Here is a 24,655-nt window from a genome sequence, read left to right as displayed (position 1 = left end):
ATTACTCTGCGTTGTTATTGTGTTGCAAAAGCTGTAGCATAATGCATAGGCTGGGTGGGACGAGATACTGCCATTATTTGTGGCAGTCAGACACAGCAATAGAATGATGTAGAATACTGGAACCACGGGTTGTGAAAACATTTTTGTGCGTGCTGAACTGGAATTCTCCAACTACGTCACATCTGTCAAAACTATTCAGTAGCTAGTAGGCTACACATTTGAAATACAAATATGTGAAATGTTACACTTCAGTGAAACCTGGTGTCCTGTGTACTAATAATTCAAATTTAAAAACAAGTCTTCGCAAAGATCGCAAGAAACTTTGACCCATTGAACAATAATACTGTAGTTTAAGATACATCAAAGTGCTGCTACTAAAGACTTCACAGAACTTAGTCTTTGGTCAAAAGAAAGGCTTTAATACAGCAACTAGAGTCTCTTACAGAGTGCCAGTGTGTACATAGAGTGCATTTTTTTGTATCGGTAAACAGCTTAATTATGCAGAAGTTAAATAAAATGAAAGCAAATTTTCCACTTTTCAGAACTGATCAGTCCCCTGTTACAGCATATCTAAAGAAAAGATATGTTTATCATTCAATGTTAACAAAGTCAAACATCTATTTTCAAGTACATCTATTGAACCAGTCCGTGGTCCCCCGAAGAGCTCTTCATTTCTTCTCATAGTAAAACCATTTATCAACTGTAATGAGAAACATTCATGTCAGTTCAATCCAACAATAATTCATGTCATAACAACAACAATGTGCTTTATATCCATTGTAAGTTTACCTGACGATGGAATGGGTTCTTCTTCTCCACAGAGGCAGCTCTGCAGGCAGAACAGCACACAATGTGAAATGGTAATGATGTCACCTGAACCACCCAACTCACATAATTTGCCATGAGGGGCCATTTGCCTCAGTTTCCAGTGGTAGAGGAAAAAGGCAAACCCCCTTACATCCATCAAGTCCCCTTTATTGCCATGACAACAAGTGCTTGCTTTGGTGAGCCCATAGTTAAAGCAGGCAGACATGAAAACATTAAACACAAGACGGCATACTAATAGTAAAGCCATATACAAAAGAACACTCTAAAGTACTTATAATGAAGTACAATAAATAATAACTAAAACCTTATGCAGGAGGTTTGTAATAAATACGTTTTTACGTTAAATATATTTTATGAATTATTAAAATGACAACTACCACCCAAAAACATTAATATGTTTTAAAGTGCCATAAGTTTATCATTTTGGGAATTGGATATCCTCATTAAGAAAGTGCCTCTTATCACAGTGCTTTTACACTTTGTATCTACGCCAACATGTTCACAAGGGCATACTGACCAACAGTATGACTGTTTGACCCTTCAACTAATAGTGAATACAGCTGGCAAGTTTGCATCTGAAATTGTAAGGTGCACAGCTTCCGGCATTGTAGGTCGCCCAGCCCATCACTACTAACACCGTTTCAACCTTTCCTCATCCGATTCAGCAGACGTGTTAGGAGCTCCTGCAAACGCTGGCAGGCTGTCCAGCTCATTCATACAGCCAGCTGAACAGTGCATGATTCCCCATCCCCATCATCAACGCTCACCCCAATGTGCAGTTAACTGCACAACACCTGGGACCAAACCTGCTGGTGGTAACGGTGGCCAGCAGGTCCAGAGCCATGGAATGAGTAAACCTTCCTCCCCGACACCTTAAGAGATGGGCTAGTGAGGTTTAGTATGGGTTCCAGCCTACTTGCTAGCACACCCACCTCTCATGTGTAAGCTTCAAGTCCAATGCAGGGCTGTGCAGGTTACATCAACCTGGCAGCGCTAAAAAGTTGCACGTAGCAGCTGTCTATTCGAACAGTAACTCAGCATTTCAGCTAAAGCTAGTCAATCATCAATTCCCCAGGAGCTTGGTGAAATAGCCAACCGGTATCTTCTCCAACAGCATTTGGACATGCACTTACTGAGGGGGTATCAAGATGATTTCATCTAAAAAGGCTACGTGACAGCAGGGGCGCAGATGGCACTGGGGACGGGGGTCATGTCCCCCCCAGATTCATAGTGAGCCCGATCCATCCCCACCACTCTCCCTACGTAAGGCGACGATCATCAGTTAATAACTCTGCACAGCTGATTAGGCAATGTTAGCGTCCCCCCCAGTTAAAAAATCCCATCTGCACCGCTGCCTGACAGCCAACAGAGTTACCTTGAAAACACTATCAACAGTGCAAATGGCACGGATGAAGGGTAGCTAGCTTGCAGGGTTTCAGGCCCAAACCACAATACTGCATAGGGAACAGCCTTCAGGTGACTTTGTACCATCAAAATGAATGAGTTAGAAAACTAGTGACCTACACAAACATACCCTAAAAACAGTAAAAATCAAGACTATATAGCAGAATGTTATGAGGAGAAGATGTGTGAGCCTGTGTGTGTGTGTGTATGGATGGTTGTGTGTGTGGGGGGGGGGGGGGGGGGGGGGTACATCAATAAAAACAATGGAACAGAAATGTTGATTGGTCTTACAGCATCAACCACTGCTTTGGCTTCATTGCTGGAGCAACAGTGTGGGCTCTCGTCTCCAGAGACACACGTGTTTTTACTGCAATTAAGGAAGACAGAAATAGAGATCAATATGCAGTCTGTGCAAAGATGTTATGAACCAATTACATTTTCACTAAACTCCAAACATCTGGCTTAATGAATATCATTTGATCATTTTGTTGCTTGGAAACACAGGCCTAGAATGTCAGAGAAATCACATTTTACAGAATAACTTTGTCCATGGAATATTTGAATGAAAAATATATCAGGGACGGGCACGAGTAATATATATGATATACATATACACTCATGGAATACCTCTCGTCCAATCAGAAAAGAATAAATCGGTCGACAGGATGAGTGTATTACAAAAATACACTCAGATCCTGTCGACCGATTTATTCTTTTCTGATTGGACGAGAGGTATTCCATGAGTGAGGATAACAGCCTCACTCTCTCTTCACCTTTAACAATCACTCCACGTTTGATATACTTCAACCATTGAATTATAGGACATCAAAATCCCATTCAGTCAGGGCGAGAGAGCAGAATTGCAGGCAGCTATTTTTTTTAAAGGAGTTGTCTGAGGCTGCTGAACAAGTGAACCAGTGGTTAAGGCTGAGGCACTCACAGATGACTTGGGGACATGCAAATCAACCTGTATTACGTGACGAAGCCTGTTGTCGCAAGATGTTTGGGTGCCTAAAGTGACCAGGGTTCATTTCCCATTTTATTCCCTTACCCTAACCTGAGTTGGATTCAATTCCTACCCTACCAAGCCCTTCCCTAACCTGAGTTTGGATCCAATTCCTACCTGATGGACATCATTTCGAAACACTGTTAATGCCTTAAGCATATTAATCAAGTGCCATGTATTAATAACTACATTGTATGAATCATGTGCTTATGTAAGCATGTTTAGGTCAGAGGTGAGAAGAAGGGTTGAACTGTGCTTCTTCCGACCTTGTGTAAAACTGACATCCTTGCAAGACAGGAAGCATAATAAGATGACCTCTGACGTCAGAGACCCACCACGTGGTTATCCCTGCTGACAAATAGTTTTGGCTGCAGAGAACGCTAAGTTCTATCTATATAAACCTTGTGTGATGTGTTTAATCTTGCTTCTCTCTCGTCTGCTGCAGTCTGGGAGTGAGCCCGGGCTCCCTTTCTCTCTGGCCTGCCAGGACGTGGGTGAGCCTGACGAGCGTGTCGTTGTTGTTTAATAAATAAACGTATATGCAACTCCGGAGTCCTGAGGTAACTTGAGTGAATTTTCACCTAACACTACCCTTACTCGAACCTGGGTTCGTACTCCTGAGGGGGTTACCCCCCCACCTCTCACTCCTTACCCTGGATAGCCTGTGGCATGCCCTAGCATAATAAGATTGATGTTCAGATAATTACACAATGCATTGTTCAGACACGGAAATATGCATGCAACATCTTTTCAAGGTGTATCTGTTGTAGTCCCTGGTATTGACATATGTCCCAACCCATCGTGAGTATGGAGGGGGGTAAGTCTGGGATGTCAGACACCATTGTTGAGCCTTCTGAGGGTGTCGAGGGCCTAATTCACTGACGAAGGAAGATGCCCACTTGACAACCCCAGTGAAATGCCCATGAAGGCATCTTTGTTGTTGAGCATTTGTCAGCATGATGGCTGTAGTGCACCCTGTTGTTATAATACTTAGGATAGGTTGTTGGGGATGAGCACTTGTGTTATAATACTTAGGCTAGGTTGTTGGGGATGAGCACTTGTGTTATAATACTTAGGATAGGTTGTTGGGGATTTGAACTTGTGTTATAATACTTAGGATAGGTTGTTGGGGATTTGAACTTGCATGGTACAAACACTTTCACAAAGCACTACATGTTCAGCAATGAGAATACAGCACAGTTAAGAATGTCAAAAATGGACAGTCTCCTTACCAGTTAAGTCCCCCTGAATTGGTTGGCTGAGAGATGAGATTCTTCCAAAAGCCATGGGTGCTCTTGATTGTCTCAACGGCAAAGTCCTGCAATCACAAAACACCAAAAACTATTTTACACTACAGAAAAAATGAAAATGGATGGAAATGTATCTAATGGACACACACACACACACACACACGATGACAATATTATCATTAAACATTTAAGGACCTTTCCCTTTCCATTGTTATACATTGTGTCCCTTTAGTTAGTCAAGTCAAAGTCAAGTCAATTTTATGTATAAAGCCAATTTCAAAACAACTCACGTTGAACAAAAGTGCTGTACAATCAGAGTAGGCAATCACAATAAAATATAAAATCAAGAATAAAATTAAAGAATAAAACTGTGTTTTGAGCCTGGACTTGAAAGAGTCAATAGAGGGGATGATCTAATAGAGAAGGCGATGCTGTTCCACAGTCTAGGGCACATGTGTCAAACTCAAGATCCGGCCCGCCAAGCGATTTCATCTGGCCCGCCGGCTCCTCTGAATGTTGCAAAATGTTTCATTGATCTGAATGGGCCACGGTGTAATTTGATTTCGCCCGCCAGATAATATATCTAATGTCCATCACAGCTGGCCTGCCGCGGCCGCCGGTATGTCGCACTCACCACTAATACTGCAAGTCCCACAATGCACTGCCACCGCGTTGGTAGCCTACGTCAATATCAGGCCAGCAAGCGCAAGCCCTTGCCCCACTGTCTGCAGCCTCATCACCTGAAAGTTTAGCTTGCGGCCTCTCTCTTCCCTCAAAAAAATGCCAAACGAAAGGCGGACTTTGAAAACAGGGGGTTTCAAGAGAGGTGGGAGGCAGAATATATGTTTACCGAAAGCACTTTACATTGGATTTAACTGACAACAATAATATCACTGACATGTTCACTTTTCATAAACGTCATGCTCAAAGAATAAGATGATTCACTTCATGCAGAGATTTACCAGTCATTCATTCATTTATTTTCAGTAATTTACATTATATCTCTCTCTCTCAATCATACAACATTTTGTTTTTGTGTTCTCACAGTCAGACTAATGCAACCTGCACCCACCCACTTCCCCTGTGGAAAGCTAACGGTCTGTATGTGGGTTTTGTTGTACGTGCTGCCTGACACGGGGGCCAATCAGAAAGACGGTGCAGATGCAGAAAGCTGTCCAAAAAAGTAACTGCAAATATACGTGAACACACTGGTGTACATGAAAAGAATTGAACCATCTGTTACTGTATAATCATTTTTTTATGGCTATTGCTATTGATGTGTGAGACCAGAAAGGAGAAGCAGAATTCCCTCTAATATGTGGTCTTCTTGGATGTATTCAGGTACTTCTTATATATCAACAACAAGAAATAAACATGACTCAATGTTCAACTAAATGCCAGTTGTGAGAAAGCACTACATCACATGTGTCTAACTCAAGGCTGATTTCATCCGGCCCACCAGCTCCTCTGAATGTTGCAAAAAGTTCCATCGATTTGAATGGGACACGGTGTAATTTAATTTGGCCCGCCATATAATATCTAATGTCTCTCAGAGTTGGCCTGGAGAGAGGCCAGGATAGGGCCAATATGGTCCCTTTTCAGGGTCTCAGTCAGGAGCCCGGCAGCGGCATTCTGGACCAGTTGTAGGCGGGACAGGGACGAGTGGCTAATTCCAGTATACAAGGAATTGCAGTAGTCTAGCCGGGAGGATATGAAGGCGTGGATGACATTCAAGATCTTTGGGTGACAGGAAAGACTTGATTTTGGCAATGGTGCAAAGTTGGAAGAAGCCGGCTTTAACCACTGCATTGACCTGTTTGCCAAATTTAAAGGTGGAATCGAATATCACGGTGAAATGTTAACAGATGATGAAATACAAACCTTGTCTTTAAACTCTCCATTGAATGCAAATTGATTTTCAGGCTTTCCATCAGGCACTTTGTACCGTCTGAACCAGTCTACTGTAGACTCCAGGTAGCCTGGCTTCAGCTTTCGGACATCATCAATATCTGACATTAACAGAAGAACCAAATGAATACACAGATGTCACAGTCTTTAGATCATATATATATATGAATGTTATATATAAATAAATGTTTAAATACTACTAGGTTTAAATATTGGAAAGCCTTACATAGCATTGAAATTGTATGGGTTGAGGCCACAACCCTCAAAGACACATTTAAATGGAACGGGTATTTCAGCATTACTTCACACAAGATGTCACTGACTTACTGTTGAAGTCCTTTGCTTCAGGGTCATCAACATTGATCGCTATGACTTTCCAGTCAGTTTCGCCTTCATCAATCATTGCCAACACACCCAACACCTTAACTTTGATGACCTCCCCTCTCGAGCAGACCTAAAATGTTTGAAGTAATAACGTCATGACGTAGCTTATCCCAGAGAAAGTAAAGTTACAAGTAAAGTTAAATTTTTCTCTCTCTGACCACAGATGAACTGTGAAATATGCCAGGAGTCATTTGTGTAATCTCTAACAATTAAGACATCCAATAATTAATATATTATTTCTTTGTAATACATTAATAGCTGTAGAATCTATGGGTGTATTACCTTGCTGCCAATTTCGCAGACATCGATTGGATCATTGTCACCACAACATCCAGTATCTCTGTCTTTGTGCACTGGGTCTTCCCAAGTCTGGTGGTGGGGGATAAGGTCATCACAACAAAGAGAAAAGGAAAATGCGGTAAATGCGGCACTGTTGGTAGAGGGCGCAGGTTTGTGTCCTGTGCACTGAACACTGTATGCAGATCAATCATGCTGTTGCAGCCCGTTATTAGTTCATTACCTGAGGGATGGCTCCATAGTTCCAGATGTATCCTTTGTGAGGGAAAACATTAGCCACATAGCGTAGATTTCCCTTCTTCACATCTTGTTTAATTGGGTTGAGGGCATCTTTGGTGCCAATCTGAAAAGTGAATCAATTTATTTACTCAACCCACAAAACATCTGCATTAAAGAATACAGGTCAGAAAATCTATACATGCATATTTGACATGTCATATCAAAAACAGTTGTGAAAAACATTTATTATCCCTGCTATTACACCCCAAAATGGCCTTAGGTGCAACCTGTTTACTTTGATGCATGTCACACCGAAGACTAAGCCATGAACTCCAAGGAGATATTTCCTATGTTTAAAAAGGTTAGCAAAGCGCATTTCTGCACCGTTGTGGGAGTTGAGGTCCATGTACATTTAATTCCACAATAATTTTCATCATGTGGGATTTTGTTGTTACATTCAGGCCTATGTAGTGTCTGACAAAGAGCAACAGTACACAAAAGTGCAGAAACATCTACGCATTTGTTTCAAGCTGGTTCTTTGCAAATGTTCATGTGTGAGTGTGGATTCTTCCTGGCGTTGTGTGTCCAGCCAGATCAACTCTGGTCTCACACAAAGTAACGCAACACTGGGTGCTAGTCCATGGCAAGAATAGAGGACTGGTCCCAAATATGAGGCATGGATGAAAACATTCTCCACAAGACCTTAGAACAGAGTGAAAGTTCACCCAGCCCAACACAGCCAAGACAATAGGCTGAACTTGAACCCCACAAAGCGTCTCTGACGACATATGAAGATGGCACTTCACTGACACTCCCAATCGCTTGCAACAGAGCTATAGAGAATCTGCCCCACAGAAGGGGAGAAACTACCCAAACCCAGGCTTTTTAAGTTTACAGACTGATCCTCTAAGCAGACTGTAAACTGTGATTGTTGCCAAATGGGCATACAACCTCCCAAATAAAAAAGAACACATGTTTTTATATTAGAATATTTTGTTATTGTGTGCCAAAATATGGTAAAAAAATGTCCGTTATAGTAAGGTTATAGAAGTCAAAGCAGTACATTTTATTTCATGTGATTAAATCACCACACCTTTTTCATTAGGCAGTATTAAAAATCCCGTATTAATCTAAAGCCAAGAAAAGGCATGTGGTTTAAAACAAAAAATATACTTACTTCCATCTTGGCATTTGTCCATCTTGGAACCTCAATAACCACATGGAAAATATTCTACAGACAAAATGGCTTTGGTTACATTTCAGGGAATTCAGGAATACATTATAAATGATAAGGAAGTAGATAATCTATTACATCAGTGAGTGCAAGTTCAATGCCGGAAGGGTGATAACCATTTAACGTTTAACTCTTTAATGTAACGTATTAAAGAGATTTGCTGTTTACTGCTTACTTTTATTTTAATATTTTATTGTCTTTCCTGTTGTATATGTAAAGCACATTGAGTTGCACATGTGAATGAAATGCGCTATATAAATAAAGTTGCCTTGTCTTAAGTAAATACGTAAATTGAAACCAATAAACTTACTGTACCTGGCTTTCATCAGCATACAGAGGTATGTCATGGAATGGCGAGATGTACTTCCCTTCGGAGTTTTCTATAAGACACATACATTATTTATTAATAAAAATAAAGTTCACAACGTCTTGAAATCTTAGCCTCAATCTGAAATCTGGGCTAAGTGTACAGCCTACGTGTAGGCCTTGTTCAGTGATTACGTGCTCCAAATCCTTGTCTGGTGTGCGGACTCGATCACTGATTTTCGTAGTGATCCTGACCACTGGAGTAACAGCAGCTTGCAACATCCAACATTGTTCACAAGAAATAACTAAAACGTAATATGTGGTAGCATTAGCATTTCGTCACACTAGCGAAGAACTCCCCCTGGTTTAACCGAAAGTTAAACTACCATTCATATTGCAAGTCCAGAGCATAGCCTACATTATCTGTCTTCACTCCATGACTCGACACGGAGCACAGACGTACAAATCGCAACCCTTTTCTTACCCAGCAAAATCACGATGCTAAGAACACCTGCTGATAATATTGGTCAATTAAATCACACAGAAGAGTACACATTATGCGCCTAAAGGTTTAAGATGCTTCCTCTGACCATGCATTTCAGGACACTATAATGAGCGACACGTGGAAACTTTACGGCCCATCAGTATTGAATACAATTCTCACGCATAAATTCTCGATGCATTGTAAGGATTTTACTTACTGAAATACACTCTGTAACTCAGAGTATTTGGATTTCCCCTCTCCTCGATAGCGAAACTCATGGTGATAGCTTTTCTGGTACCTTCAGACTACCGAATCGTGCACTGATCGGTGAATGACGTGTGTATACACGGCTTTCAGCGAGAAAGGACTTCTTGGCCGCATGCGCAGTTGTGAGTGAGCGAGAAAAGAGGCGTGCACAAGCTTGCAACATAGAAACACTGCTTGCACTGTGTACATGGTGACTTACAGCATTTTATGAAGTGCTTATAAAGATTTTTACACATTTTGGTGACCAATGACAGTGTGGAGTTCATTGTCACAAACTCATTATCAAAGTATCTAAACATAAATAAACATAAATACCATGTTATATTCTTTCACAGATCAGTGTTGGTAATATTTAATTGCACGTTATACAATATATATATTTGTATGTTACTAATAGTGCAGACTTCTCATTACATTAGAACGTGTTCGTGCTTTAGGCATTCAAGTAAAAGCATCAAGGGCGTATGTTTGGTCCAGGGCCGGCTCTAGCCCTTTGGTTGCCCTAGGCGAGATTGAGTTTTGCCCCCCCCCCCCCACACACAATACTTAACATCACTTAACTTTGCATAGCAGTTTTTTCACCCACTTATAATTATACTATTCTACATTGCAGTTCAACAATAAATGTTGCATGGACAACAAACACCAGAATAGTTTCAGAACATTTTCTTTTTTATTAGTTTAAATAATTTATTACACACTCAAAGTTAGGATTAAGTTAACTCCATAAACTGTGCAAAACACTCTTAAGCACCTGTAAGGACATTTAAGCAAATTATGACCCTCTATACCCTAACTATACCCTCTACAAACAAAAGTGCTTTTATGGATACGGTACATACCTCTACAAAATATCTCAAATACCTCACTACAATTCTTCCAGTCATTTAGGCCACTCCTAATGAGGTGGTCATTTTTCTGTGAAAAGAGCTTGCAGCAGAAGCAATACAGAGTATTGTTTTTCCTTGAATATACAAGCCAGCTTCTCTTGATTTTCTCCCCATTTACTAATTTCCTGTAGAAGTGGTTGTGGTGGCAGCTTCTCCCATCATCTCTTTTTGGAAATGTAAAGTCTGGACTGGTCTGGTATGGTCCTCTGCAAACTAACTCTGTCCTTACCGGATCACAGCTGGCCAGTCAGCAGGATCTATAGGTTCTCCCTGGATAGCAGGAATTGTGGAGGGTGAGGTGTCTGCAGGCGGCAGTGTAGTTTCACTGGTGCCCAGAGTGCTTGATGTGGTCCTGGATGTCCCTTCACCTTCACCTGTATTCAAGCATATTGTATAGCCAGACAAGCAGTGTTTAATATAATAAGTGAAATGATCATGAATGTGGTTGAACTTCTTTAAGAAAACAAACTATTGTATTTAATACATGCTAACATGTTTCTATTGTACTTTAAAGTATGGATGTGGCTTGAATAAATACTATTAAATAGACTCACCTGATGCAGGCTGTATGTTCCTGGCCTGTGTGTTACTGGCCCCTTGAGTACTACTGGATGTCCCTTCTCCTGCAGCTGTATTTAAACACAGAGTTCATCCATGCTGTTCGTTACACAGTTGCATTTGGTCATTTCTATCATCCTACCACATAGTTGCATTGTACAAATAAATTTTATCTGACCATGTAACTTGTAGTAGATATATTACAATTACTGCCACAAGGCTAAATAATACTAGGCTACTGATTACAATTAGTAGTATTAATGTGATGTGATTATTAAAGTAATAATTGCTAATAACAATAACAAAAACAGCAACAGTAGTACTAGTTGTGTGGGCTACTTACAAAGTTCAGAGGGAGGCGAATCAGGCGTCCTTTCTACAGCGGCCTCTGCAAAAATTGCCTGAGTGCATCTGGCCAATTTAAAACAAAAATAAACAAAATGTTTAGTATATTCCTGGGGAGGAACTGTACAGAAGGGTGAACACCACCACTATCCCCAAAATGGTTACTGTGTGTGCACATGCTAGTTGTGGACAGTCACTAAACAGAACTTGTGCCATTTATAATTAATGTAGACAGCAACTGTACTTTTCATAACTAGCATACGTTATCCAGATACTGGTCTTTTGACATTTACATCCATGTAGGTTATCAGTGAAGTTACGTTTGCTAGTAATAGCCTACGTAGCAAATTAGCAAAGTAACAGTCGCTAGCTAGCTATAGCTAGCCTAAGTGACAGCAATGAAACGTCCAATATTAGGTGATGCACAATACTACATGTATTTCGTTTGACACCTTAATGGCTGAGATGAGAAGACTTACCTCTATACTTGGCTTTCTTTTCCTCTTCTTCCTTTCTTCGTTTTCGTCCCTGTGCTCCAGATGGTATTGACCGCTTCATTTTTGCGAATGTCACGTAGCTGACACGCTCACGGCTCACCCCACCCTGGCAATGTGCAGGAGCCCTCACATAACTAACGTAACTTAACGCAACCGCCCCCCCTATCGACAATAACCATCAATTCAATCTAAAAATCAGGTTGAAGTAAACGTAGGGCTGAAGGGGCGCCCTCGGATGATCATGATTAATAAACATGTTTTTATTTGCTTGTTATTCTAACTATGATTAATGGGAAGTAGGTCCAAGGGCGACGCTAGAGGGCGCCCCCAACCCATTTGTCGCCCTAGGCAGTCGCCTAGTTCGCCTATAGCAATCGCCGGCCCTGGTTTGGTCTCAGCATTGGTAGGGGCACTGCTTTATTAAACTTTATTAAAATAAATTAACATTTGTGTACTAACTTGTGGAAAATGGACAATTCAACGTCTCACCTGAAACCCCGATGCTGATTCATCATCGCCCTGCTCTACATCGGTAGCTCCAGGCTGCCGTTTTTCCTGCACAGTAATTCATCAATTTAATACAGACACTAACCATGCTTAGTTGACTGCTGACATTGGTCGAGAGATTACAGGGAACAGAGATAGACCTAGTACTATCCAAGGGATCATATAGGCTAACTTATCACCAGTTAATATCACTTTTGAGTTGCTAGCCTGCTGGTACTAGTCTAGCATGGTCCCATTATGTAAGCACATTAGCTTTATCCTTCTGGCTTCAATAAGACCAGCTGCTGCTAACACACTGGTCGAAAGATTGTGTCGTATTTTTTCCTACTTTCGACTGTATTGTTGAATAATGTGTGTATTGTTGGTACTGGAACATGGACATCTCAACAGATAGAAGTAGCAGCTAGATGAGAAGGCTGCCACACAGCAGAAGGGCCTTTTCTGATAAACCACGTGGCAGAGTTACCTTTTCTGATAAATCACGTGGTAGAGATACCTTTTCTGATAAACCACGTGGCAGAGAAACCTTTTCTGAGAGGCCATGACGGGGTCACAGGTTCCTCTTAGTCTAAGACACTTCAGCCACAAGAGGCCACAAGATAGTCAGTCTCCAGACTCCATACACACAGGAAACTGTGCAATATGCACGCTGTAGATGTAACAAAGGTTCTCGATGTGGTTAATTCTGATTAGGTAAGCAAGAAGGGTACAGGGAAGAAAAGAGGTGGCTAGATCTATAAAAAAGGGCTCGGGAACTTTGTCCTGAGTTAGACTGCCTGATCGCTCTTGCCTTACGCTTAGGGTTTTGAGATGCTGCATGGACCAGCTCAGCAGCAGTTAACTACTCTGAAATAAACCGTTCAGTATATTCACACCTGTTTGCCTTGAGAAGTTTCTTGAGAACTCTTAGAATTGTCCACGACAATTGCAGACGCTTGGATTAATGCAAGCAAAAGTTACATGCTCTACACTAACAACTTTCAAAACATGTTTTCATTGTAGAATGGGTGGGTTTGCACTGTGTAGGTAACTAACAACGACCTGGGCTTCTTGATAGCTACTTACTCTATGGGTGGTGAAAAAACTTCGGATGTGTCTTTTCTTTTTTGGTGGCATTTTCCTATCTACAAAGCACAAAAGGGTCAAAAATATCAATGCTGACACCAAACGAAATACTAATATTAGGCTTTATTATTTCCTGGCATATTTAGTAGCTTCCCGTATCAGACTACTGCCAGCTCTCTTTCTGCAAGTGCTGCGAACGTGAGCCTCTTAAGCCAATGAAATTACAGCATCTTGTCCCACAGGCTCGAGGGCGCATTGGAAAACTTGGAAATTTATTTTTCACTCTTCTGGGCGACGAACATAGTAGGCTATAGATAATAATACGAATGAGTTTGCAAATATATTGTGCAAAATATATTTTTCTAACAGGCAATTCAAATTAACTAAATATTGGTGGGGACAATTGTGTCTTCCCCAAACTTTGGTCGTGACTAGTCCCTATGGACCATATGCAAACCTACGCCCTTGAAAAGCATAAAGTAAGGTGCACGAATAAAAAAGAATAGAATAAAAAGAATAAAGGAAACTGAACACGTGATCCGCCTGCAAATGACCTCATATCCTCTACAGCTGCTGCGCTTCCTGCCTGGCGGAGGGAGGGAACCGTGCTGACGGCTGGGCTAGCGAGCTGAACGACAAGAAAGGTTTTCGGAGAGAAAAGAGAGGGGAACGGGTTCGGGATACCAACTTCCCGCAAGATAGCCAAACATTTTCAGTTTGCTATTACTTGTTTTGTGATTGTTTAATGCAATGTCGTCCAGTCGTCAGCTTAGTGAGAGCCGGGCCATCCCGACCAGAACGGTGTTGATCAGCGACACAACGCAGCTACCTCATGATTATTGCACCACCCCTGGAGGCACTTTATTTTCCACCACTCCGGGAGGTAATGCAAACATATGCTGATTTGTATATGTCGGGTAACTGGGACGCGTTGTTCTGTCGATTGTCATGGTTAATTGTATCGTCTGCGGGCTCACAACAATGTGGCCTGTGCCTGATGGTATACAAGCCTAGCCGCGTTCAAAACAAAAACAAAGCCTTGCGCCGTTGTCGGTTTAGAGAACCTGATTGGCCGAGCAGCAGCGCAGTGATTGAGAAGCATGATCGTTACATTATAACAATGAGATTGATCACTGTATGACATCTGGCTCTATATTGTTATCCCTCCACTTGGCAGTTGTTTTGTGTTGATAATCTCCATGTCGATTATGGTACACATCGTATGCCTTTATCAAATGAAGTAAATTAATCAGGGCAGTTGCAACAGCATTTGTCAGGTTTTGCGAAGCCAAATTACTGTGAGGATGCGTAATTACTCCAACAGAAGCAAGAATTGTGATCTTACTGTAAACCAGTAAAACCGGATGCTGTGTTACGTCATTAACTGCTCAACTAGAACATGTCATAACAGTTACACGTTTGCTTTTTATTGCACTTTAAGTTGATATTATGATATTTAAGCTTTTGCGATAAAATCTATTCCCTATTATTTCAGTTAGGCCTGTTTTTAGTTTGAGTGGTCTAGTGGTGTGGCATTTAAACAGATAAATGAACTATTCAAAATCTAGGGTATTGACAAACGTGATGAGGTAATTCAATTCAGCTTGTTCACCTGCCTGAGTGAAACTTGAGATCAAGAACTTGAGACACTTGCATCAAGTATGAAAACAGTAGTGCAGTGCGCAGTAGCTTAGACCAGGGGTTCTCAAACTTTTGCAAGCTGGGCCCCCCCAAAGCTGGTTAGGGGTAGTTGGGGCCCCCCCAGCGCGCGGCCCGCCGCCACCACCCTCAACTACACCACCATATATAGATAGATAGATAGATAGATAGATAGCATATTGTTATTGATAGGCCTGACATGTCAAGGTTAGGCTATTGTTAGGCCCATACAGACAATTATTATAACTATTTATTATTATTATTACTATTGTTATTATTATTATCAGTAATAGTAGGCCTATTAGTAGGCTATTCATTATTATCACCATCATTATGTTATTATTATTATAATTAATGACTATCGACCAATTATTATTATTGTATTATTATCATAATAATAATTAGTGTTATTATTGCTATAATTTGGATACTGTTATTATTATGGGCCTCTTGTGATCTTTACAAAAAAAATCCTACAGGTCTGTCAATGTGAGACATGAGCCTGCTTTGCACTGCAAAGGTTCTCAAATCTTGGGGCAATGTTTGAAAACATATCCTCAGGTCATCCTCGATCTGTGCGCGGTTGCGGTATTTAGTTTTGAGCGCAGTCAGTCTTGAAAAGCCTGCCTGGCACAAATATGTCGACGCGAAAAGGATGAGCATTTTTAAGGCTATGTCGCAAAGGTGATCATTGCTATCCAGAATGACGAAATAGGGGAGATGCTTAAGTCTACTGTCACTCTTCAATTGCTCTTTCATGTCTATTGACAGCTCGTCTGCTGAGCAGAGAAATGGATCCCGAACTTAGGCGAATGAACGGTAGTCCTCTTTGAAATAGGACCCAAACTGATTTCTGATATTCGGCGTGATACAATGTCATTTGACATAAGTATTGCGCTGAGTTTAGCTTCTATTCTACACGTCTTGCGCGGCCGGCAAAATCAGTGTTTCGGCAATTGTATGGAGTTGGCCAAGCTTAGCAATTCTATGAGCAACTACATAAGATGCCTCCAGACACTGCTTGGAGATGGTGGTTCGTTGTTGCTGGACGAACACGTTCATGTTTAAAGAAGTCCACAGGCTTCTCTTTCTGACTTTTACGAATCAGAAACGTGTCCATAGTTGTGTTTGTTTGCTGATACAGTGTGTGTGAAGTTAATAAGGTTCTAATTTCAACGTCGTGTTCTTGTATGTGTGGTAGTGAACGACATGGATAAGGATAAGGCTGTGCTAGGCAATGATTCCTAACAAAACTAACTGTACACAATGTAGACAGGGACAGCACAAAATAGTATTCAAGTGCTGGTGTTTTATTTGTTGCAACACGGTGGATGATACAAAAATATAAAGGTAGGTGTTAAGGAGAAAAGGGCTAGCTGCAGTTGGGAAAAGGTAGCTAGCTAGGCTAGCTCTCGGGGCTACGAGCTTTTTCAAAAGACTGGGGCAAATTACTCCTTAGAATAGGCTACGAATAGACCTACTGCAAGCGCAGTAAGGTATTACTAAGGAAGGAGTGAGTCTTTAAAAAGACTGTTTATAAAGCAATGAATATCTGAATGATACAGGAAACAAGAGAAATTGAACAAACTCTGCAGAGTCATCTCAGGGTGAGAGCTTACCAATGCCTGCGTTTTTTTTTTTTATACTCGGAAACTTAGGTGCAACTCGCGTTCAAATGAAAAAACTCCGTTTTGATTGGTGGATCAGGAGCAAAACCGTATTTGATTTGTTTGGGTCAGTCCAGCCCCTTGCATTTCGCCACTGAGGGAGCTTTCACTAACCAGTGACAGGTCGGCGGTAGTTTTTTTTTTTCTCCGTCTGTGACATCGCGCCCCCCCTGGAGAGTGTTCGCGCCCCCCACTTTGAGAACCACTGGCTTAGACCATAGCAAAGCAAATTATAAAACCAGCCAACCCATTCAATCCCCACTTATTTTGTCATTCATGTCTCCTTTCTCTGATTTTCTAGTCTCTATTCTCAACTCCATCTTTTTTCCTTTCTCCCATATCATGTCTATATCTTCCGCTATCTATCGATCATTCTAACCACCTCCTTCCTCCCTCATGCCCTTTTTTCTCTTTCCCACTTTCACTCATTCCCTCTCTCTCCAGAACTTCATGCTATCGCTCTATCTATCTCTCCCTCTCAGCTCTCTGAGTATCACTCTATTTTGTCTTTTCCTCTACAGCCTTTTCACTCTTTTATTCCATTGATTTGCATATCATCTCTGTCTCATTCTCTCTCTCTTTTTAAACTCCAATATATGAAGCCAAGCATTTCACACACACACCCTCTCTGTTTGTGCATATCTATCCCTATCCATCTCCTCTTTTGAACACTCTCTCTCAATCTCTGTGCATCACTCAATTTTCTCTCCTTGCCATCTTCACTCTTATATTTAATTTGTCTGTCCCTCTTTCTCTATCTTGCCATTTTCCCCCTAGCTCCAACGTATAAAGCCAAGCATACGCACCCTCTCTCTCTATCCCCTTTCCTTTCTGATGCACAACACTCTAGCAACCACGATGACTACCATAGCAACTCCTTAGCAACCAGCATAGCAACCACTTGAGTTACAATAGCAACCACAATGACTAGCAACAACCTCAACTACCATACCAACACCCTAGGAACCACCTTGACTACCATAGCAGCATGCTCGTGGCAACCATCTAAACAACCATAGTAACCTCCACAGTGACCACCACAACTACCGTAGCGACACCCTAGTAATCACCATACCAACCACCTCATTTAGCATAGCAACACCATAGCAACCACCTTGGCCAACTTGGTGACACTCAAGCAACCACAATAGCAACCACCTCAGCTACTGTGCAAAGACCCTAGAAACAACCCTGATTATCATAGTGACATCCTAGTAACCACCTGAACTACTATACAGCTTAGCAAACCACTCTTATTGCCATTGTGATGATAGCAACCATAATAATAATAATAAACTTGATTTATATAGCACCTTTCATGCAGCTCAAAGTGCCATAGTAGATAGATAGTGATCACAGCAACAACCCCAACTACCCTAGCAGCACCATAGGAACCTCATTGACCACCATAGTGGCTCCCTAGTCATTTGTCTTTACACACCCTTCTCTCCTCTTTACTTTTTGCCTTCTCCTTTGTCTCTTTCTGAATGCATTGAATTGCATTAAATATTGTTGTCCTGTACTTAATTTTTTATTTTTTTTTGCTTTGCAAGCACTGGTATTTTCTCTAGGAAATGCAAGTCTAGTTTTATTTCACTTTTTTATTTGCTTTGCAAGCACTGGTATTTCCTTCAGGAAATGCACATCTAGTTATTATTATTCCACTCATTTTTAGCAGAGCTAAAACTCCCATGGGTTTTACCATGTCAATTCCATTGCGGCACTGAGGTCCATCCTTATGCTGTGTATACTAGTGCATTCATGCGCAGCTTTTTGATAGGCCCTCTCATTAATTTAGACATTTTAATAGCTTATTTTCCTATTGAAAAATGAATGGGGGGATGTTATCTGTCTCTAATGGATGCAGGATCTGCATTTTTTTCGATTCAATGGTCTTGGCACTTCTCAAAGTGGTGTCAAAGTAGCTGTCTTCATAACTGCTCAACTAAGTTAGCCAGTTGATCATATTTAGACTTGCAGCACAAGCCAGCTATGACATCTCATTTGTCGGTCACTGCCATTTTGGTTTGTAATAACACACATTTTCAATATTATCGTCTCTGGGAGAGACATCCTCCATTCCCCTTGGTGACTAGGTCAGATAACCTTTTCTGCTTTGCACCAACTCGTCATAAACACTTCAGCCAGAGACATATCTAGTATTTCTACAACTAAGATTCGCCCAGATTTGCAGCTGTAATTGTCAGATTAGCATGCCTCTGGATTAATTAAGGCCTATATTTCAAATGAATATCGACAGCTAACTAATTAAAGTTAGCACTCTTGCCAGCAACTCCGAGGTAAGATATGTAGCCTGCAAAGATATTTAATTCTAAACATTGGAGTGATTGATCAATTACAGCACAGGCCAGATATAAAATTTTATTTGTCTATCACTGTCGTTTTGGTTTATAATCGGTAAACAGCCCATATAGTCACATTGCATTCTAGTAGCTGCCAAACTAACATCTGTTTGGTTAGTTAACTCACTGTTATGCTAGCAGGCCAAAGGAAGCAATTGTGACGTAGCTTGAAAACACTTCAACATTCACATCCTCGCAAGGAAACATTTCTGCTCTGTAAGCACACAGAACAGTATTTGCACGCAGAAAAGCATCTCTTTGAGGGAGCATATGCTCTGTATGCTCAAAAATGTGGGGCTGTAACTTGCGCTCGCTCAACGCACACTACACACTCACTACACACTCACTACACACACACTACACACACACTACACACTCACTACACACTCACTACTGATCAACACACACACTACACACTCACTACACACACACTGCACACTCACTACACACTCACTACTGATCAACACACACACTACACACTCACTACACACACACAACACTCACTACACACTCACTACACACACACTACTGCTCAACACACACTACACACTCACTACACACTCACTACACACACACTACACACTCACTACTGCTCTACACACTCACCACACACACTACACACTCACTACTGATCAACACTCACTACACACTCACTACACACTCACTACTGCTCAACACACACTCACTACTGCTCAACACACACTCACTACACACACTACACACTCTCTACACGCTCACTACACACTCACTACACACACACTACACACTCACTACACAACTCACTCACTACACACTCACTACACACTCACTACACACTCACTACACACACACTGCACACACACTACACACTCACTACACACTCACTACACACCCACTCACTACACAACACTCACTACACACTCACCACACACACTACACACACACTACACACTCACTACTGATCAACACTCACTCACTACACGCTCACTACACACACACTACACACTCACTACACAACTCACTCACTACACACACACTACACACTCACTACACACTCACTACACACACACTGCACACACACTACACACTCACTCACTACACACTCACTACACAACTCACTCACTACACACACACTACTGCTCAACACTCACTACACACACACTACACACTCACTACACACTCACTACACACACACTACACACTCACTACACACACATTACACACTCACTACACACTCACTACACACACACTACACACTCACTACACACTCACTACACACACACTACTGCTCAACACTCGCTCACTACTCCTCATTTAAATATATTGTATATATATATGACCATATAGCATCAAAAAATACTTCAATTTCATTTTAATGAGTGTTTAAATCTTACTTGTATTGTTCAGAAATAGGCTAAAGGCTATCTTTTTAAAATCCCCATGTTTGTCATATTGCTGGAAATATCCCGATTGGCTATCTCTAGCGCTTTTTCATCTGCTGCTCATGACCATGTCAACAATCTGTACTGCTTGACTAGTAGCAAATCACACCAGGCATTCTGAAAAAGACATTATCATTTGGTCTGCTTTTCTTTTGGTACTACTTATTTGAAATAGGCGATATACCGATCCGTGTCTGGGTGTAAATAGCTTTGACGTGGGAATGAGGCTGGTGAAAAGCTAAAAAAGGTAAAAATTGCATCCAAGGTGAATCAAATCCTTTATTATATTCATGTTTATTATATACATGAGTGAATAGCTTTAACATCATTTTGTTGTTGCATAGACCTTTGGTGGTTTGTACACTACTCTTTATTTCTTTGATGCATCTCTTTTCAGTACACACACTGACTAAATAGAATTTGCGAAGGAGCACATAAAACATGATGTTCTACAAACCTGAAACAAATAATTGATGGCAAATCTGTAAAGTCTGGATTATAAAGACAATAACGTATTACATTCCCACAATTCACATGTTACACTAAAAAAGCCCTAAAAGTCAGGTTTTTTTGCAAAAGAAATACAGAAAAGGTTGTTGCACTGTTTGAATAGATACGGAAAGCATTTTCTTGGCGTTGCATTGCAGGTGTGTTTTACAGTGTGGTTCATTTCCATTGTTGTGCAGGAACCCGGATCATCTATGATCGTAAGTTCCTGTTGGACAGACGCAACTCCCCCATAGCCCAGACCCCCCCAGCACACCTGCCCATCATCCCAGGGGTGACCAGCCAAAAAGTCCTGAATGAGAATAAGAAGAATGTGGCTAACAACATTAAAAAACATGACACCAAGCCAGGTATAGGTTAGCCTGTTGTTATAGCTCTGTTGTAAAAGCAAATGTTATTGTACCAGAAACATTTTCCATAATTACCCTCCAAAAGTTTTTAGTCTTTTTTACATTCCTTCAGAACTTTTTCTGTGCGGTGACCAGGCTAAGCAGAAAGAACGATGCAGATGTAACATTTAGTCTCTGCCAAGTTGTATTTCAATCAAGGAAAACACGTCAATGAGTGTCTGTTTCACAGTGTGTGAGATTGGGCCTTGATATGTTTATTAACCTTCTCTGGAAGCTGCTTTACCTTGATATGCCTTGGTACTGTGTTGACTTAGAAATGAAACGCTGCTCTGATTGTCTTCTACGACCTTGTGTTTTAGGTGAGGATGCTCAGTTCGAGATGGACATCTGAGCGAAGGAGAATCAAGATGAAGAACTAAGAAGAATGAACCTGGTACAGATGTGCCAGTGGCTTGGCTTGTAGAAACCAATGTCATGACCCCCCCTCAGCCATCTCCTTTAGCTTTCTCTTTAGCTGCCGGGTTCTGTAGAAACCAAGGGGATTAATGTTGACTTCTGTCAGTTTGCTAGGTTGCTGCAGGCCGGGAAAACTAATCTAGATGTTGTCTCCATTTCCTTAGCTTTCAGGGCCACTGCAGTAAACCTGCCTCCTGGCCACAAACTAAGGGAATGAGTGACAAAAGTGCCCAGAAGTAACGTTCAAGAAAAAAAATCAGTTTCAAAATCTGTTTTACTGTCATGGTGCATTTTATTGCTAGATAACACTTTCTTTTCACATTGTTTTTTTTTGTTAAGAACCTGTCTAGTCCATGAGTGAATGAGTTGAGTGGACATTTATGGTACACATTCATATTTTGATTGTCACATATATGTATTTGTAAATTGATCCCCAAAAATATAAGACCATTCCCCAAAACAGTACCCATAAATTCTGTTTTGTAGTCCGTTAAGGGTCTTTCAGGTGAGTTTGGGAGATCAGCATTAATCAGCTGTTCCTGGTCCATGAACAGCAGCACATTCCTTTGTCATTCCCAGCCTGTTATGCCCATTACTCCCTGGTATGAGTTTGACATCTATTTGTAGGAATATTCAGTTATTCATATTTGATTGAAGATGTTAGGCAATAAACCAAGTTAATCTCAGTTCAGACGTAATTCTAACAGGGCATTCTCCTCCCCTTTCATACCTGTGGTATGGTGACTATGGACCTTATACAAATATTTGGGAATGGTGTGGAACTCCAAACGTTCCCACTGTGTACCACCATTTATACCCCACAAAACTGCGGAAATATCTGTGGAACAAAGACACTTTTTTAGTTAATATTTGTGTCTGAGATAAAAAAACATTTTTTAACAGATTGTTTCATAAAATACCAAGAATGTGACAGAAGCCCCACTAGACGTATGATTTGCCTCTATTTTTGCGAAATCAATTTGAAGAACATTATTGTTATACTTTAAGTATCATCCTCACACATACTGTCATACATGTCAAGGGAAAGGGAACCTTTCAATTATTGCTTGTTAAATCTGAAGACAATTCATGGGTGGTGGATTGAGTAACACACCAATGAGGTGGCACAAAGAGCTGGCCTTAAAATGCACTTAAAGTGTGTATATAGACCATAGACTTCTTTGACATGTTGAAAAGTGTTTTGATTATATAAAATGTCACTCTAAAATCAGTTGAAAGCCAATTTAAAACAAATTTCTACATTATATTCAAACTTTAAATACTGCGTCAGAGGTAGGAAAGCACTGAAATGTTGTCAGGTCATCTCTGTAGATGAATAGAATACTGAAAGACCACCAGTCAATGGGCAGTTGAGTAACTGAAGATAAAACAACTCCTATCACTGTAAACAGCTCTCCAAAGTGACCTGACACTTAAATTAATTTCAAACATTTTGATTTGACTTGAAACTTGAATTTTTTTCCAACTCTCCTCTATGCATTTGACCTCTTACTCCCCATCACCTTTCTGTGTAGAAATCTATCCAGATGAGTTAAAATTGAGTAAATACTGTATAGTTATCCAAGTCATATATGAAAGAGGAGCAAAGGAGGTCAAAGTGAAAGATGGCTTTGGTAAGACCCCCATGTCTCCTTTACAGCGATCAACACATCACCATATGTGCTTTGTCCGATTTGTTTTCCACTTGCTGAGCGCTTTCTCTTCTTACACTCGTGCTACGTGTCTTTCCCCATGCCTTACTTCACTAAGGAAGTTCATCTGTTAAGTTATGGCTTCTTTGAATTCCTCCCCAGAATTTCTTGTCTCACCTGCATCTTTTCTTCCTCCTTTGAGGCAAAGATCAAGCCATTCTTGTGTCTGTTATCTGAGAAAATCTTTATATTTTTGGAGAATAACTTCTTTAGTTTGACAATATGTTTTTTTTTCCTGGTTCCGCTGTGAGAAGTGTAATGTGATATTTTTTTTGTTTGTTGAATGATTGAAGTTTCTTGTAGCTCTTGTGTTAAGATTTCTACAAAGGATTTCAGTTATGATCCATCCAACACTTTATTAGAAAATAAGAAGCCAAACAATATTCAGATTCTGTACTATGGGTCATCTTTAGCCTAAGGAAAACTGTGTAATTCCTCCATTTCAATCAAAATACTAAAGGTGGTCCACCATGCTGGAGCAGATACATTTTCTCTCTTTGTTTGGTAAATGAATAATCAGGTTAAATGTGTTTTGTTTCAGATTTCAGACTTGAGTGAATAAACTCAAAATCATTAGCTGCCTTGTGGGGTTTTTTGTTTTTGTTTTTGTTTTGCTCAGAAGTATCAGAGATGGATTTTTGAAAAATGCTGAGGGCCTGTAAACTCCAAGATTTTGTATCATGTCGCATATGAGATTAAAACAAATATTTGTTAAATTGTTTTTGTTCAAAGCCCTTAATTATCTTTTAATTTTCAGTGAAACGCCAATGCCATTGGACACTGTTACACCAAGATCAATAAAGATCCTTCATAACAGCCCTCATGTTTTGTCTTATTTGAGTTAAAGTTGCTATCGTCATATGGAGATCGGAACTCAGCCTTGCAAGAAACCTTTTGTCAATATGTCATTGTCATCAGCGAGGAGGTGGAGGCATAGTGAGCCACGGCTAGTGATGCTACAAGTCTGTACCTTGAGAACTCTTGTGTTAACAATTGTAGCTTTCAGTCACTTCATCCTGCTGTGGTGTTGGGGGGGGGGGGGCTTTTGGACCCGTTTTCAATGTTTACTAA

The 24,655-nt window shown here is 40.7% G+C and overlaps 2 protein-coding genes across 2 annotated transcripts; one reads left to right on the top strand and one right to left on the bottom strand.

Moving 5' to 3' along the window:
- Positions 1-398: 398 nt before the first annotated feature.
- Positions 399-9,692, bottom strand: ppa1b (inorganic pyrophosphatase 1b). The gene is made up of 11 exons (XM_012838848.3): positions 9,538-9,692; positions 8,846-8,910; positions 8,474-8,527; positions 7,301-7,420; positions 7,063-7,149; positions 6,724-6,850; positions 6,370-6,497; positions 4,471-4,556; positions 2,524-2,599; positions 790-829; positions 399-700 (listed from the first exon to the last, which is right to left on the bottom strand). Exons 1-11 carry the CDS (start codon positions 9,596-9,598, stop codon positions 669-671), a joined length of 876 nt encoding a protein of 291 aa, XP_012694302.1. The 5' UTR covers positions 9,599-9,692; the 3' UTR covers positions 399-668.
- Positions 9,693-14,000: 4,308 nt separating this feature from the next.
- Positions 14,001-24,400, top strand: eif4ebp2 (eukaryotic translation initiation factor 4E binding protein 2). Its single transcript, XM_012838594.3, has 3 exons — positions 14,001-14,332; positions 21,246-21,416; positions 21,776-24,400. The coding sequence occupies exons 1-3, from the start codon at positions 14,200-14,202 to the stop codon at positions 21,805-21,807; spliced, it is 336 nt and encodes a 111-aa protein (XP_012694048.1). The 5' UTR covers positions 14,001-14,199; the 3' UTR covers positions 21,808-24,400.
- The last annotated feature ends 255 nt before the right edge of the window (positions 24,401-24,655 follow it).

Source organism: Clupea harengus, chromosome 13 (assembly GCF_900700415.2).
Source record: "Clupea harengus chromosome 13, Ch_v2.0.2, whole genome shotgun sequence".
Classification (NCBI taxonomy): Eukaryota; Metazoa; Chordata; class Actinopteri; order Clupeiformes; family Clupeidae; genus Clupea; species Clupea harengus.
Note: the sequence above shows the minus strand (reverse complement) of the source record. Positions and strands in the feature narration are given on the sequence as shown.

Bases quoted from the DNA above. Each gene is read 5' to 3' on its own strand.
- ppa1b (XM_012838848.3), bottom strand. From the start codon at position 9,598: ATGAGTTTCGCTATCGAGGAGAGGGGAAATCCAAATACTCTGAGTTAC. The intron at 7,150-7,300 runs GTAATGAACTAA...CCCCACCACCAG, and splicing joins ACTATGGAGCCATCCCTCAG to ACTTGGGAAGACCCAGTGCA. The intron at 830-2,523 runs GTAAGACCAATC...TTCTGCCTGCAG, and splicing joins CCAAAGCAGTGGTTGATGCT to AGCTGCCTCTGTGGAGAAGA.
- eif4ebp2 (XM_012838594.3), top strand. From the start codon at position 14,200: ATGTCGTCCAGTCGTCAGCTTAGTGAGAGCCGGGCCATCCCGACCAGA. The intron at 14,333-21,245 runs GTAATGCAAACA...ATTGTTGTGCAG, and splicing joins ATTTTCCACCACTCCGGGAG to GAACCCGGATCATCTATGAT. The intron at 21,417-21,775 runs GTATAGGTTAGC...CTTGTGTTTTAG, and splicing joins AAAACATGACACCAAGCCAG to GTGAGGATGCTCAGTTCGAG.